General features: G+C 39.7%; 1 protein-coding gene across 1 annotated transcript in view; it reads right to left on the bottom strand.

Moving 5' to 3' along the window:
• lrch2 (leucine-rich repeats and calponin homology (CH) domain containing 2) overlaps positions 1-14,079 on the bottom strand; it is a 39,925-nt gene extending 25,846 nt beyond the window's left edge. Inside the window, exons 1-4 of the mRNA XM_017308608.1 lie at positions 13,652-14,079; positions 2,526-2,670; positions 2,187-2,313; positions 1,981-2,086 (exon numbers count right to left, since the gene is read on the bottom strand). Coding sequence (XP_017164097.1) covers positions 1,981-2,086; positions 2,187-2,313; positions 2,526-2,670; positions 13,652-13,907 — 634 coding nt within the window. The 5' untranslated portion in view covers positions 13,908-14,079. The remainder of the gene's footprint in view (positions 1-1,980; positions 2,087-2,186; positions 2,314-2,525; positions 2,671-13,651) is intronic.
• Positions 14,080-17,734: the final 3,655 nt, after the last annotated feature.

Below are 17,734 nucleotides of genomic sequence, written 5' to 3'. Positions count from 1 at the left end.
AAATCCTGTTGTTTATAAATCACTGAAACACCAAAACACAATAAAGCTGAAAGGTTGCCATAGCAACCTTACAGATCTCTCAGAACCAAAACATGGAGAAGCAGCATTCAGCTTCTGTGCTCCACAAATCTGGAACAAGCTTCCAGAAAACTGAAAAACAGCCGAAAACCTGAACCTAGACTAAAAACCCGCCTCTTTGGAGTTGAATGATGTGGTTAGTTTTAACAGTCTTCATGTTTAACAAAAATCACCGCCGCGAAGGAGTGTAAGGATGACCATTAATTATCCAAATAAATTCTGACTAAATATGAACCCCAGTGGATTTAACCCTCTTTAGAGGACATTTTCTAACTTTCTCCAACCTAATAAAGCTCATTTCTCTTTTCTAAGGCATTTAGGAGCCTGCTTTGCTTTTACCATGATGCATTATGGGAAATTACTGAAGCCACACAGAAGTTTTGAAAGCATTTCACAACTTAATAAAGCATAGGCTGTAAAATCGTTTGTTCTCAAAAATCTTTATGTCTCACCAAATGTAGATATTTCAACACTGACAACGTCTCAGGTTGCATCACCAAAGTAAACCAGTGGAAACAGTTGATGCAGGTCTTAAAAGGCAACATATGCATTTATTGCAATCGATCTTAATGGGTTTTTATATAATAGTCTGCTAACAGCTGTGTCAGCATTGGCTGAAAACACTTCATTCAATCTAAATTTATTTTTGATTAATAAAAAAAGAGAATAAGATCAACACAGATTAAAAAACAACAAAGGAAATGCAAGAAAAACAAACACAATGGAGCTGGTGGAAGAAGGCTTGCCTGCTGAATGTAGCTGGTGTTTAAAAAAAAGCCGATAGGGCCCCCTGCTGAGCAAATCGATTGCCAGGGAGGGTGGCTGCAGTCCTGTTGACCTTAAACTTCTGGATAATATGTGGAACTGCAGTCACATCAAACCGCATAGATTTAGTCCTGTAGCCTCTACCTTTAAAATGCTTGACTACAAATTTATTTCTAATCTGCTGAGACTTTCAACATGTTGTAGGAAGCTGGAATCAACTTTCCGTATCATCGCTGCACCTACAGATGGTGGCCAGATCTTGTTAGATATACATATTTTCACTAATATTAACATTTCGACTCCCTGTAGAAACAACAGTGTCTCGTACGCCCTTGTTAGACCTGATTCAACAGTAAGAAGTTGATTCAACAGTAAGAAGTTGAAAAAGAAAATAAAACTTGACTTCATGCAATGTAGGGCCTGGTGTAGAAAATCAGGGAATGTTTAAAGTACTAGACTTTTTATGACTGCCCTAATTGACATACATGAAAAGGGAATAAATTTGTGTTTTGTTACGAACGCATACGGGATCCAGTTAAACTATTTCAACACTCCAGTAACAGTTTAGTTCACACTGGTCTTGGTTCTAGGGAAACTGCCAGGAAGATGTTTTTTAAAGGAGTCCCGGGGACTGAGGTGCCGAACCCGTTTGATCTCGCTTGATTCGACGACATTCTTTTCACAGTGGTTTACATTTCATGACGGTTTTGATTACTTTCTGACAGCTTCTCATGAGCGAACCTGCCTATAAAAATAACTAAGCTCGCTTCCAACTAAACTCTGTCAGAAAGTAGATTTACTGTCCACTCAATCAGATTCTCATTCATCCGTAAAATGTAAAAGTATTTTAACAAGTTGCATTCCTCTTGAGTTATTACTTATGTCACACAAATCACATTTTTAATTGGTCACGCAACTATTAATCAAGTTTAGAAATTGAAAGCGGGATTGCAAAAAAGAACAGACAACAGACATGACAGGAAACACAAAACAAATCCTTCCAGCCAAGTGTTTTTGGCTCTAAGAGGTCAGCCACACTTGCCAAAATCCACAACGCGGTGTTCCCACTACGCAGCCGTAACTCTGTAAGAGCTGCACGGTGAGACACCAACAGAGCATCTCAAAGTGATCACTGACCCTCGGGCAGCATGTGAAGACAGTTCTTCCTGATGTTGAGTTCACGTAAGGCTTGGAGCCTCCCCACCTGCGCTGGCAGGACCTGGATCTCATTGCAGCTCACGTCCTGGAAGTGGAGGAAAAATGTGGGAAAGCAGAAATACTCTTGTCTGTCAACGTGCATCACGTCATCGGGTCAAATGCACCGATGCCTACGCAACGCTCACCAGCTCCATCAACTCTTTGGCCTTGCCAATCTCTTCAGGGATGGATACCAGCTTGTTGTTGCTCACAAGCAGGACTTTGAGGGGGAGATTGAACAGGTATTTTGGTAGAACCGACAGGAGATTTCGGCTGTGGAGGAAGATAAAACATTGACCTACATATCAGAACTGAGCATAGAGGTACTGGGAATTGAGTTTCAATATAAAAAGAGGAATTGTCTCCTGTTCGTGCAGGCTTGTTTGTGCGCAAAAAAGCAGAACAAGCACCTCTACGTACACATAAAGCTGCAAAACATTAGCTCTTACTTTGACTGAATGCAATAATAGAAACTCATGGCTCACCTGATGTCAAGATAAGTCAGCATCTGCAGATTGATAATGGCTTCAGGGATGGATTTGATACAGTTGTGGTAGAGGTTGAGTGATTCAAGTGGGGCAAAGAGACAGACCTCTGGGGGGATTTCTGCCAGATGATTCTTGGATAGATCTGCAGACAGAAACAGAGAAAGTGTTTACTTCCAACATGCAGAGGTAGGATACCCGTAAAAGCCCTTTTACGGTCCAGGCAGCATCCCCAGTGTTTGATTTAAACCCAAGAGGCCACGAGCTAGAAAGACAGATCAATACATCTCTGTGACAGAGCAGTGGCTAACATGTCTGCTTCATCGAACAATGGTCTAAAATTACAGAGGAGTCTGAAGCTTTGACTGTCTGAGTGCTGCTACGGCTGTAATATGTCAGCACCTCTATCATTGACCTGAGAGGCTCACAGCCTTAGACTGAGCTGAACTCAAGTCTTTTTCTTTGTTGGAAAGCAGCAGGTCTATTGTGTACTGTTGAGTTGATCATTTGTGGTAAAGTTAAAGAAATCGGAGGCCTTTCTTCTTAATTATAACGTTCAATTTGCTTAAAGCGCATGTCTGACAGTAAACGGAGCCCAACCCATAATGTTTATGTGCAACCCATAGATTGCACATCCATCAGTCCATCAGCTCAGTCTTGCAGAGTCACTGGGGGTTGGTGCCTGCCTGTAGCGGTCACTGGGAAAGAGGCAAGGCATACTCTAAGCAGATCACCAGTCCATCGTGCGCACACACACACACACACACACACACACGCACACACGCACGCGCGCACGCACACACACACACACACAGACACACACCTGAAGACAATTTGGAAAGACTAGTTAGTTTGGACTGTGAGAACTGAGAGAACCCAAGCAAAGCACAGCAAGAACGTGCAAACTTTACACAGCAGACCAGTACGCCAGAAAGCTAGATCAGTGTCAGAAAATGAAATCACTTAAATGAGCTCTTCAGTTTCTGACAAGAAATATTCTCTAATATTCAGCTACAACTCTTCAAGAACCTTGTTGGCAGCTCGAAAAGTGTGTAATTTCAAATGGTTATAGCAAAGGGAAATTATTCCGAGCATTTTTTGGCATGTATGTAAATATTTTACTCTGTGTATAAATTTAATCTGTTTTATGGATAATATGTCTGTTGTGGATAAAATTCAAATCAATTTGTTGAAGTTGTTTGTTGTACAACAAATATAGTAGATAAAACTAGTATATTTATGCTAGCGAAGGATGTATGTAAACACTATACACAATGGTAACAACTGCAAAGAAAAGTAGAACTGAAAAAAATCATGCATATTTCATGCATGGTTTTTTTCATGCATGAAAAAAACCATGCATTTTTTTCTACAATGCTTTAAAAACTGTATTGCTGCACATCTGTTTTACATTTGTGGCCTGAGGTTGAGTTGCTGCTGTTACCTGTAATGCTGCAATGGAAATAGTGGATCTGCAAGTCAAATGCCCTGGTCAGATCTGACAGGGCAGTCTGATGTGTTGCCTTGAAGTACAGGTAATAGAGAGGTGATTGTTGATATTAATTTATTTTTGCTCACTCTCACTAAAGGAAGAACCTCCTGCAATCTGCAGTAGGTTTTGCTCCTTTAAGAAGATAAAAAATCATCAGTTTGAGTCAGCAGATCTGCAGAAGGAAACAAGCTCCCTCCATGACGGCTAAATTAGAGAATATGTGTTGTGGAAAGTCGTGCATGAGAGAGAAGACAACTCCAGATTGCTTTGCATAAGATGAAATAAGCTAGTCATCTTCATATGCTGACTGAACCTTATCATAATAACATAAAGTAAATGTTGTTTAAGCCACTGAAGTTTCATTTTGGTAACACAGGCAGAGAAAAACAAATAAAACTGAATTTTAACAAGCTAACAATGCCAATTGAAGAGACATTTACTAAATGTGCTAATGTGCAAAAGAGGGCATTGAATACTGAGGCGTAAAAGGAGGCAAATGGCACTGCTATGAACTGTTGGCTCGCACCTCAGACATTTTTTAAAACACGTTTCTCTCCGAGCTTTGAAAATTATCACAAGCCTAGATGACTTAACGAATTGAATGTAAAACCGAAAGACTTTCAAATTATAATGTAATATTTCAAGAATAACTCACCATATTAGCAATATTTTAAGCTGGCAATATATTTATAGATGACATTGTTACAACTGTAATAATCAATACATAATATTATTTTAGCAACAGTACAACAGTGGCTCTTCAGTTTTAAATAAAGGCAACTTCACAGTTCAGTTTTGTTTCTTTGTATAAACAATCTAATGTGATATTTTCACTAATGGCCATGATGACCAATGAATATTTAATAAGGTTAAAAGATTCTGCTAACATGTTCAAAACATGTTAAAACTCTTGCTGAAATATAAATTAAACTACATTTATTGGTGAGAGCCTTTTAATAGCTGGTTTAATATAAGTTTTTATGATGAAAAGTGCTGACTTACATCATCACTTACATCCAGACCTGGATGTATTTTCACATCAGAACGTATTTCAAATGCTTGCTAATTTATCACAGGATGAGACACATTGGAAACTGCTGAATGAGGTCAGGAGGGGAGGGAGTTATAAATTGAAGCTGATATTTTAACTTGCATGCTAAACATTTCATAGCAAGAGGAAGATGCAAATGTAAAGCTGGACTTAGATCCAGTGATTTTAGCTCCATGCTCTTCTTACTGAGCAGATAAAGCCATTCTAGAGTACAGATGCAGATATTCGTTAAACAGAATACATAAATGAGAGCATTTGAATTTTTTTAAGTATTAAGCACTAACTTATTTTATTTCTTTGGTTCAGAGTGTGTTGAATGCAATGAAAACATTGGACACTGTGTCCTTTTTTTAAATTAGCATTTCAAGGCTCAAGATAATGTGAAATTCACATCAGCTCCACTTGTGACACAAACAGGCGTAGATCGTAATTTGAGTTAAGATAACTCAAATTGTCCTCCTCTTTATATTCAGTGATATTCAGTAATTATATAGTAGTCATAATAGTAGTAGGATTGTGTGTGTGCGGGCTGCCATACATTGAAGCAATCACTTTAAAACAATAATTAGCTAGTAAGCAAGGAAGCTAGCACATATAATATATTACTCCAATTCTCTGACATCGTCTTTGAAAGAATTTAAACCTTGATACCAGTTTTCAAGCCATTCCTAATGCTTAATAAATTGTATTAAACTCAGTTCAGACCTTGTGTAAAAGTGAAGAACAGATAGTTGGTTTGAAAAATAAGCTAATTTATGTTTCCTTCCAGTCATTGTCTATATGCCCTCTCATCTTTGCAGGGTCACGGGTGTGAGGGACGCAGTCATTGGGTGAGATACAGAATAAATCATGTAAATGCCACCATATTAAATCCTAAAATTTTTCTGCTGCCTGTGTTGTTTCTCAAGGTTCCCAAAACACACACCTAAGATATTTCCATAAACCTTCTTGTAAATACACAAATAACTTGTTTCCATTTACAGCAGTATCCATCCAAAACAGGCTTCCTTACATTCACTTCCAATAAACATTGATTTAACGGGTAGAAGTGTGTGTGTTTGGGTGCGTGTGTGTGTGTGTGTGTGTGTGTGTGTAGGTGTGTGTGTGTGTGTGTGCGCGTGTGCGCGCGTGTGTGTGTGTGTGTGTGTGTGTAAGTGCACAAGTGCGTGAACAATCTTATTTTCTGAATTATCTCCGGCTGACAAGATAATTAGAAACCTCTGCAAAGAGCTGCGTGGCCTCAGATAAACGGAGAGCTTTCAATTATTCTGTCCCGCCACACAGAAGACCCCCATCCTTTCTACTGAACGAGTAAAGACTGCAGCGCTCCCATCGTCTTAAAACCAGCCATTACATGTGGTTACCACTTTATTAGACAATCAGGCTGTGTGCGCTAAAAGCAACCACTCTAGTTTGGTTTGGATTCGCTTCACGTTTTAACAAGATTTGACAAATTTAGAAACCCTCACCACTAATTAACAGCGAATATATTCACAGACCTCTCAGACCTGAACTCTAACAGCAGCCAGTGAGCAGAAAGAAGAAGCGAGCGATGACAGTCAGTAGAGCAAAGACAAAGTAAGTGAAGAGCTTAAAGGAAACAGAAATTACCACAAGGAGGAACACCTAATGGGAGGTCGTGGGGTACGCTCGCTCTCCATTAAGAGTGGCCGCAGCCTCTCCCTGAGGCTCTGATTGTGATGATGTAACGCAGCTGTACACAGACTATCCACCTGCCCCACAACTGGGGATTCCTGCTTAGCACTGGAATCATGAGGGCTGATGATAGCACGATACGGGAGGAGGGATTCAGGGGTCTTTTGTACGCGGGTTTCTGTCTCCTCCTTTTCCAGACTGTGCACCATCTGCAGGCCGCAGCGGGTCTTTAATCCACCTGCTGGTTTGCTCAGAGCTCCCACAGGACAAAGCCTATGAGGCAGAGGAGCACTCCATCACGGATCCACTCCGCTGCACCCTTTACGCTGCATCGGCAATACATTCATTAAGGTTGGAAGTGCAGATAATACCCTTTCTTCCTGTGACACAGCAGAATCTCCTTTAATAGATATCCTATCAAGGTTTAAAGCAAACTAAATGACAACAAGCATTACTTTTTTATGAAGTACCTAAAAAGGGATTAGGAAGAGGTAACAGATTAATATTGAACAGTGAAGGCACAAACTTCCTAATGGAAAGAAACACAATAATTAACCTGCGGTTAATTGTCAGGACCCTACAGCAGAAGTGACCAGCTTGTCTCTCTGGCATCCAGTTGCTTTTGTTCCTGCTGGTAATATGGGTCTTTGTCTATGGGGCCACTGTGTCAGGGGGCTGCTCAAAAAGATGATGAACCTTCAGGATACCATGTATTGTTTATTAGCATGTTCACTCACTGTGGAGTGGGCGTTTCCACGTATCGTGCACACAGTAAGTACAGTAAGAATTGTAAGAAAATACAGCTGCGTACCTCAGCGGTTAGACGTTTTACGGACTCTGGATTTCATCAATTCTCTGATGGTTCAATACTAAGTGTGTTTATTAAAACACGGTTTGAATTTTTAATGCTGTTTTGGCCTCAAAAAACACACATTTGATTGGTTAACACTGGACTGCTTACTTTTACAGATTCTTCAAAGCAGAAATCAGTCTTGTGGAAAGAATGCAAAAAAGTAGAAAAGGGTTAAATCCCTTTCCTCATTCTAGGGACGATAGTTTAAATCATAAGAATCCAAAATAGGTCTCATTTTGTGGTCCGGTTGACTGACAAGGTGTAAAATAAATATCCAACTAACTGAAAATATTCAATTTGTTGTCTTAGTCACACATTAACTTGGTTCATGTCCAGATCAAATACTTCAAACACACTTCGTAAAATATTTAGCTGCCTTTAGGCCATTTCTAGATTTTCATCTTTTCTCTAATCCAGAATCTGTAAGCGTTCGAGGGCTTGTGAAGGAATAAAATATAGGCTGAACACGAAACTCTGCAGACTAAGAACACAAATTCCCACATGTCTCTGAATCCAGCACAATTCAAAACATTTAGCAGACCGTCACAGCAGCACTAGTGCAAAATCTTTATTATTCATCAGCTGCAATGCTTTCCTGAAAGTGTGCGAGGACTGTAAAGGGATTATGTGACCATGCATGAGTAGCTCAGTCAAAACTTAAAGGAACAGAAGCACTTACTTGTGGATCTGCAGAGTTGCAGCTAAGGTAGCCACAAGGACTACAAGAATACTGCGTCTTGTCCTTGTAGTATCGCTGTTAACAATATTACTACCCACCCACCCATCTATTGTCTTTACACGTTAATCCTTACACGGTCATGGAGTGGAAAGACCGCAGGCTGGGATTCAAACCAAGGACCTTCTTGCTGCAAGTCCACAGTAATAACAGCTGTTCCACTATTAATATCGCAAAGAACAGCTTGCAACGCAATAACTATCGGCTGGTTTATTCTAAGAAACTTAATGCACATTTTGCATGGAAACAAGGCATTCAGCCTTTTGGATGGAGTTTGATCAGTAGATGATAGAGGAAGGAGTATGGAATTACTGCAACTGGTTTTATCATTGCAGTTTTTATTAATAATATAATCAATAAATAATTTTTCACATGCAAAATGAGCTAGTTCTTTTAAGCATCTGAACTTGAAATGCTTCGCACATAAAGAAGACGTAAAAAACAGATGCCAAAGAAACTGCGTCTCATTCCAAACATTTTTTAATTGAATTGGAAAAATGGTGGATCTATTATTTCTTTGTTCTGACACAGTTATATTCTGACGTTTCTGTTTATTTGTGGGCAAAAAAAAATCAACTGACCATCTGTCATCATTATGACAGATTAAAAGCCAGGATTAATGGCTGGATACATGAGACTCGCGTCAAACACAAGTAAAGCAATGAGACGTTTTCACTCTTTGTCTAATCTTTTCTTAATGGTTCTCACTCACACAGTTTGTGTATCAGTCGACCAATGCACATGTTAGCTCTGTAATATGTCACCATGACCTCAATACTCTGCCTGTCGTTGAGACGATAGAATCAATCAGAGCTGCTGTAACATGAGAGTCATTAATGAAATGTTACACCAAGGTCTAAAACAAAAGTATATTTTAGATTTTCTTTTCCAACAAGCTCGTGAAATATGATTTTTCTGCCTCAAGCGCTGAAAATAATACAAAATATGAAGTCACTGCTGACTAAAGGACCACTCATCTGAAGACCAATGGAATATGGTTACATTTTGATGTAAAAAAAAAAAACAACTAACTTGGCAGCTCATGGTCAGTGGGCGAGAGGCGGCAGACACCCTTTATAGGCCAGTCCACCGCAAATACAAAACGTGATGTTTTTTTATTTGTAATAAAAAAAACTCAACTGAACAATTTACTATCTATACCTATAAAAAATAATTGCTTATATTTCTGCTTATATTTCTAAAATAAGTTCAGTTCTGAAAACAAAAACGTGAAGTTATAACTCTCAGAATGAGTCCTGAAGATTAAACCCTCGATTGAATCCTGTTGTGTTTTTAGCAGCCAGGTTTCCCAGAGCCCTGTGCAACGGCTCTGCCTTTTTTTTTCTTTTGTTTGCAGATAAGAGGCCTTCACAGTGTTTGCATGGGTTGATTATTAAATTAAGGAATTTGGCCTGGTTCGTGACCTTGTGCAGAGGTCACCTTTCAAGATTCCAAGATCCCAGGAATGTGGTGACGACACATTGTGGGACTTACTCTGTTCACTCCACACTAATTAAAGGTACATAAGCTAAGCACATCTGTTTCAACAAAACCTGTTGTAGCTGTGAAACCCCTAAAGCAAACTCCCTCATTTGATGATTAAAAAAAATCACACTCTTCCTAATTCGTTCCCATTCATTTCACTATTGGTTTAATTTTAAAACCTCGGCATATAAAATGAGGCTAAGAGGTTTTCTAAATGTAGAAGGATTCTGTTTACAAACTAAGGTAACACTTTATTTGCATGACACTGGCATAATACTGTCATAAACATGACATATCACCTGTTATGAACATGAAGGAGTCTTCATGAATGTTTGACTGTTGTCATGAAGTGTTGCTCTGCAAATAATGACACTTTTAATGCAAAGTTGTACTAAAACTTCCATAAAAAGTCCATTAAAAGTCATAAAGTGTTACCCAAACAACAATCTCTATCAGGAGCCATTTAATAATGTATAATAATGTGTTTAATAATGTACTTCTTGGCAGTTGTTCTACTCTATAAAGTTGACTGCAAACCTTATTATGCACCTCACTCTCCCTCAGTCGGGAAAAAGTACGTTTTGCATTTTGTTGTGTCACAATCACCAACTTTAATGTTTTTACTGGGGTTTGATGTGATAGACAAACACAAAATGGTGTATAATTGTGCAGTCAGTCTGTTTCCTTTGTAGTTATCAGATGTGCACAACACAAATTTTGATCAAAGTTGGTGGGAAGTTGGATGAAGGCAAGTACGGGCAATACTGAAAGAAAACTTGTTAGAGACAAAAGACTTAAAGTCTTACAACCATAATGAGATGGTTCATATCAAAACATATTTATGTGCTGGAATATGTGGTAAAGGCTTGAAAATTGATGTTTACAGATGCTCTCTATCCAACTGTAGACTAAAACAAACTCCCCAGCACTCTTTGTGCCAGGTGGTTGTGTAAACTCACAAAACTCTTTATAACGTTTAGCATTTGGATCAAAGCCAGTAAAAGGCCATCCAACCAAGGACAGCTGTGGAAAAAATTAAGAGACCCCTTAAAATGACCAGTTTCTCTGATTTCACTCTCTGTAGGTAAATGTTTGAGTAAAATGAACATTGTTCTTTTATTCTATGAACTACCGACAACACGTCTCTGAAATCCCAAGCAAAATAAAGTATTTATTTGCATAAAATGACAAAATGGTCAAAATAACAAAAAAGACGCAGCGCTTTCAGACCTCAAACAGCGCAAAGAAAACAAGTTCATATTCATTTAGAAACAACAAAACTAATATTTTATCTTCAGAAATCAACATTTGGTGGAATAACCAGGAGGTTTTCAATGGGGTCCAGAGCAGCGGCCTCTTCATTGTTTCCACTCTTCTTAATACCAACATTGTACATGCAGTGACAATTATGATTCATCATAAAGCTGCATCAAGGCAGTGTAAGCTTGTTCTGTTAACCTGGGTATCTGGCCTGTTCGTTGTGTTGCTGTCCTGCATCACAGCACAAGCTGAGGGCAGCGTCACAGAGAGCTGCTGCTTTTTCTCATGGGAAAACAAACTGAGTGGCGACAAACTGCTAGTAGCACACGGCAAACAGGCACTCATGTGTGAGATAGCCTCTCCGCTCCAGCTGATAGGCGGACCTTACAGAGGTCGCCTGTTAGTTTCTGGAGCAGCCATGTTTTAAAGTAAAACAAAACACGTCATAATAGAGTTAAGATTAAACAGACGCATATTACAGCTGATGAAAGAGGACCTAAAGTTAAAGCAACTCACTTTTAAGAGCACGGTGTTTGTTTGCAGATGGAGAACAATTAAAGCGATCACTTCTCAGATTAGATGTAAACGAGTTTCTTTCAACAGTTAATCTGAAATGCAGGCACGTAACACCTTTTGTTGCTGACGTACAGGGCGGCGTTGATGTCTTTGTGCAAGTGAAAGTGTGACTTCCCTCTAGCACAACCCTTTATTCGGAGCACCGACACGCCGACATGAAATGAAAGTGAAGACACAGCAGTTTTCTCTGTCGTTGGATTAGGCTCTATGGAAAGTAGAGGCTTTACAGGCGTGAAAACGTCTGTTTATATCTCTGATTTTCATACCTGGAATATGCCATGCTCTGGAGATAACAGGTGACAATCACAAGTCTGGATTTAGATCAAAATGAGCTCATTGTTACAGCAGCATGATGAACAAAACACCCAGCATTTTAGACAAAATGCAGGCCTTTGGAAGTCACTTTATTCTCTCTTCTTGTGCCAATCTGGAATGAGGAAAAGTTAATAAAGCCAATCGGAACCTCTGAATAAAAAGAAATATTTATCTAAATCTTTAAACTTCTTTTCCTGCTCTAGTCAGAAGCTCATTATTTTTTATACAGCTTCTGGTGCTTCTTTTGACTTCAGATGTGTCATTAAAAAAAAAAAAAAAAACCCTGCTTCGACAAACTCCCTGGGGCCGAGGGGTGTAACGCAGGCCAGGGGCTCGTCAGAGGAATAAGCTGCTGATGATAAAGTGCCGCCATATGGCAGGTGGACACATCAGAGGACGAGACGTTCGCTGTGAGAGTCAGCRTCTTCTGGATAACAAGCATAAAGACTGACAATGTTTTGTAACAAACATTTTCATGAAGATTATACTCATGTTCTTAAGTTTTGCTTATTTAATGAGTAAGATTTCTTTTTCTGTGTTTGAGCAGAGGTGATCAAAATCACGTTAAAGTATCCGTGTTTGGTATAGTAATAAAGAAACCGTGCACTTTATCTTACACTTTCCAGGCTCTAATTTATGTCGATACTTTTAAACTTAATTTCTGTTTGTCTACATTTATAATGCAAATTTTATTACCAACTGAAAAAGTCAATGAATCAATCAATCAGACAAAAATGATCCAATTCCTATTGGCCCATCTCTACTTACAGATAACATAATTAGGAATAAGTTCAGCTTTTTTGTTTGAAAACCAAACCTATTAGACTGTATTATGCAAATTGTTGTTAATCTCTGACTAAATACCATGAAATCTAGGTATTTTTACTCAAGGTTATCCTACCTTGAAAATCTCATTCCTGCCAGGCTCTCATGCGCAGCGCTATAGAAGCCCAGTGCAAAACCCTGAATACCAAGTCAAACTTAGTATGTGTGGTAACACAGCAATAAGAGAACGTGACTGACCTACTGACTGACCTGACTGCAGCATAAGGTCACCTTTCAGGCAGAAACCATTAAAGAACAAGCCTAGAGAAAATAAAAAGTCAGACCAGCTCCCCTCTTTCTGTTTGGCACATTCTAAAATGTATGGATCTATATCAGCGAAGGCATGCAGGCAGCCAGGGGGTGAGGCTCTGAGTACCCTTCATCTTTTGTCTGCCCAAAACGAAGAAGCACCCTCAGTGCCACATGCGCCGCACAAAGGATACGAAGCGTGCAAGGCATGTGTAACTTGGTTCATTCATAATTTGCTTCCTGGTGCAAAATGAACTGAGCCTTCAGTCCAAAGCGCTGCACAGCGCCTGCTTGTTGGGTGCGCCTGCCGTCTCATTCATGTCTCCAGGGGAGATATAATAATGAAAGCTACTGGCGTCGGGGAAAAAAAAGGCACTCAACAAGAGTCCGCGGAGGAGCGCAGAGGTGGGATATATGACCCACTGGACGGTAAATACAACGAGGATGTTGAGGTTTAACACGAGTCAGTCCAGCTTCCCCCATTTAGAGGCTGCGCCCCTATTTATTCAGGAATTAAAAAAAAAAAAAAAAAAAAAAAGCAGAAATCTACGCACAAAGCGAGCATGCTGCGTTCATCACCCTCCCACCGCTCTGATTTGGATCTGCAGGCTCCAGAACAGCGACTCACCTGCTTGTGTCGTATCGGTCAGATCGTAGTTGATCCCCGGGTACTCCCTCAGCTTCCTGCCGCTCAGGTTCAGGATCCCTGAGCTCACGGCATCTTCCAGAGCCCGGTCCAGGCTGCGGGCAGTGTGGTGCTGCTGCTGCTGCTGCTGCTGCTGGTGCTGATACTGGTTGACACCCGGGCTCCAGTGGGGTCCGCTGGGGCAGTCATGGTTTTGTAGAGCAGTGACAGCTCCTACACCTCCCTGACCAGACGCCATTTTCGTAAAAAAAAAAAAAAAAAAAGGAGAAATTACTCGTATAATAATACGAGCGCACAGCGGCAGTTTCTCCGCCCCTGCGCATGCAGGGTGCGTTCCCCGGACCGACGCTAGGGGATGGGCTTCGGAGGTGATGATGATGCTGCTGGTGATGATGATGATGATGATGAAGAGGAGAAGGAGATTGAGGATGAGGAGAAGGGGGGTGTGGTAGCCATTTTAGGCTTTAACCCCCTTTTTGCCGCCTGGTTTTAGAAGAAGCAGAGCACTGCAGGAGGTAGGAATCAGTCACATATTCCACGACAGTGGGTGATCATGTTACGCCCTGTTTCAAAATAACATCCATCCATCCATCCATTTTCTTTACACTCTTGTCCCTTAGTGGGGTCGGGAGGGTCGCTGGTGCCCATCTCCAGCTAACGTTCCGGGCGAGAGGCGGGGTCACCCTGGACAGGTCGCCAGTCTGTCACAGGTTCAACACAGAGACACACAACCAGGGGTGAAAGTAAGGGGGTACGGCAGGGTACTGCGTACCCCTAAAAGATTTAGAGGGGGTACGCAGTACCTGCAAGAGAGAGGAGCGGCTGTGTGCTGTAAAAAATCAGTGTTCACAGTGCAGCCGCGTGTTCACCCATTAATTACCCGAGACTGATTCGTTTTTCAAGAACAATCTAAAACAGACTTAATCAGTTAATAAATAACTTTTTTCCCCCCCCCCATTTCATAATGTTTCTGAACTGTTCGTGCTTTGCTAGAGCAGCGGTGCAACACGTCGATCGCGGAAGGCATTAGTACAAACTGAACGGCGCCAGGACGCTGAGAGCAGAACGTCCTCCTCTGGGTCCTTATCAAAACGTTCATAACTTTATTAAAGAACAACAACAACAAAAATCAACAAAACGTGCTCAAATTAATGATCCAACAACAATAATAATCTCAGTGATTATTGTTTCTACAAGGTGTTGCGCAATTCTGTGCGTTTCGGTTCCATTACCAAAATAACGAGCAGAGCAGGAGTTGAAAATGAACTAATCAACCACCGCTGTGTTCATGAGAGGCCTGTTAATAAATATCAAGCCTGCAAACCTAATATCGTAACGGATTGAATGTTATGTTTTTAACTGATATCTGGTCGGCTTGTGGAGCGCAGGAGGTTGCCATGGCAACGGCTGTGCTTAAATGACAGAGACAGAGAGTAAAAATGTGCGAGTGGTTTAGAGTTGATCACCTGTTCGGGTTGTTTACCTTTGCTGTGGCTCATCACAGCCGCTGTAGTTTCTGAGCATTCAATAAACGACACTTTTACTAATTACCTCGTTCTTTGTGAGTATAGTCGATCACAACAAACATTAAACACGACAAATATGTTTCATTAAGTATTTAACAAACAAATGGCTTCTACCGCGATAATTATGTGAAATTAAATTAATTGTCTAATATAAAAAATAGTTTGGTGCTGTCAGGCTCAGAGTCTGAGAGGCTTTTCCTTTAACAAACAATTTTGTTTTTTGCCTCTTATTTAGTGGAAATATTGATGTTGATGAGATTTTCTCCAAAATAATAACCTTTTTCAACCTTTATAGCACCACTGTTAAAAATGAGGCACTAACATTCACAAATGACATTGAAATAAAATCCAGTCCAACATCTGGTTTGAGGTGATTCCTCTGGAAAATGTTGGAGGAAAAATATCCCAACTTCAGAAGAWGAGCTTTAACTTAACAGAGCTCTGTGGATCCTCCTGTCAGTAAGAGAGTCAGGGTGAGGAGGCGCCATGTTAGGAAGASAAGTGGAAGCTGCAGGATCTTCAGAACAAACAGGTCATGATGCTAAGCTACTGATTATCCCTCTGTCTGGACACAGGATCAATAGAACCAGTTTAAAATATAAAATGAATTATTATATGCCAGACATGGAAAACTGGGATGCACTCCGTGCCATGATGTTCAGGATTTAGGTCTCATGGCATCTCAAGGTGTCAACATTGCAGCCAGTGGGCTGAGGGAGGAAATACAGCTTGTAGCAATTCAAGTTACCCAGCTTTTATTTATATATATATATATATATATTATTTGTATTTATTAAAAAACAGAGAAGACAATTGATTATTTTCTTTTATCTCCAAATTATCCATCATGTTGGCCTGTTCCAACAAAAATACATTTTTTTTTTTTTTTCAAGTTTATTTGATAGGGACAGACACACATTTACATAGACAAACTGAATAAAACAGCAGTCCCATGTTAGCATCATGGTGCAATAGCAACAGCTAATTCGCAGCACTTGTCCCCAATCAATTTAAATTTGATTTTCTAATGTGAAAAGATGAAGGTTGCAGCTCAAACCAGCATTAAATTACCCGTTAGTGTGAAGCTTTGAAGTTTTCCGCTCACAGAGATCTGTATCTAAAAAACTAATGGAAAGTTGTGAGAAAGGAAAAAATGTGGAAAAAGTAGCAAGAAGCCACAGGTGTAACCTAAGCCTTGAGAGGTTTTTGAAGAAAAGTCAAATCAAGACATTCAAAGGGAGAGATTCAAAGATGTACCCTATAGCTGGACAAACACAAATCAAGTAGAGGGATTATGTATGACTTCTTGAAAGACAACACATTGGGATCACCCAGAATGATCTGAGTGTTGCTGTAGAAAGTAAAGTTTTTCTCCGGGAACTTTTATCTTTGCTACCTAATCTCACAGGCGGTGGGAAGGTTAACGGCTTTAGATATTTTAATGTGCTTCCAGTTAATGATGTGCTGCCAAAACTTACAAAACTTATTCTACTTTACAAATTTGGAGCATTGGAGACAAATAAAAGGGTTGCGCTGCAGTGAATGTTTACAAAAGACAGGTGTACCCTTTAGGTCACATGGACCCAGGAACTATAAAAAGGTTGAGAAAATGAGAGATAATCTATTAAATTGACTGAGGAGAATGAAGATGGAAACTAAAGAGTATACAAATTTTTTGTGCATTTGTTAGACATCTGCTTTTTATAAATTTTTTTAGGATTATTTTGCCTCTACTGGAGTTTATTTGAAAGTGGGTGGTGAGAGAAGGGGGTAGATATTTAGCAAATGGTCACTGCTTTGCCCATGTGCTGCCGCCACCCCCCCCTGCTGCTTGTTATTTTTAAACATTCTATATAATTGTTGTGTATTTTTGTCCATGTGCTTAAAAAGTGAGCTATTATTGTCACATGTTAATTTTCTATGCGGCAGAAAAGTAATTTTTAGGGACGCACCGATGTAAAAATTTGGGCCGATATCAATAGCCAATATTAATACTGCTGCTATGCCAGCATGTATCAGTATCTGTATTTATATTTGCCTACAATTTTGTAGAAGTGTAGAACCAGAATCCTGCTCTGCATTGAATAAATACCACATGGCCAACACCCTCCCCATCCTGAAAAACATACACAAATGGCAACAAGATGGATATAAACATATTGAACCAGATATACTTATCAGAAATGGTAAAAAAAAAAAAAAAAAAAGCCAAACATCGGTTGATACTGTTGTTGATATCAATATGCATCATTCCTAATAATTATTTCCATTAGACTTAAAAGTCATTATAGTACTTGTGAAAGCCGATCTGAAGTTTGTTAATTTACTATTCCTTCTATAGAGAAGGCACATTTTAACTTTGTTAAGATCAAGAGTCATCAGAGTATGATTGAATTGAAGTGTTTCAGGTCTGAGTCAAGTGTCCTCGTTTTTGTAAATCAAAATAAGATGTACTTTTAAACATCTGTAAAAAAAAAAAAAAAAAAAAAAGCCAGTCATTTTTTACAGCAATCTTTCCTCTCTAGCAGTGAGCCGTCAC

The sequence above is a fragment of the Poecilia reticulata genome, linkage group LG14, assembly GCF_000633615.1.
Source record: "Poecilia reticulata strain Guanapo linkage group LG14, Guppy_female_1.0+MT, whole genome shotgun sequence".
Lineage (NCBI taxonomy): Eukaryota > Metazoa > Chordata > Actinopteri > Cyprinodontiformes > Poeciliidae > Poecilia > Poecilia reticulata.
The sequence above is the reverse complement of the archived record's forward strand: the minus strand, read 5'-3'. Positions and strand labels throughout refer to the sequence as shown.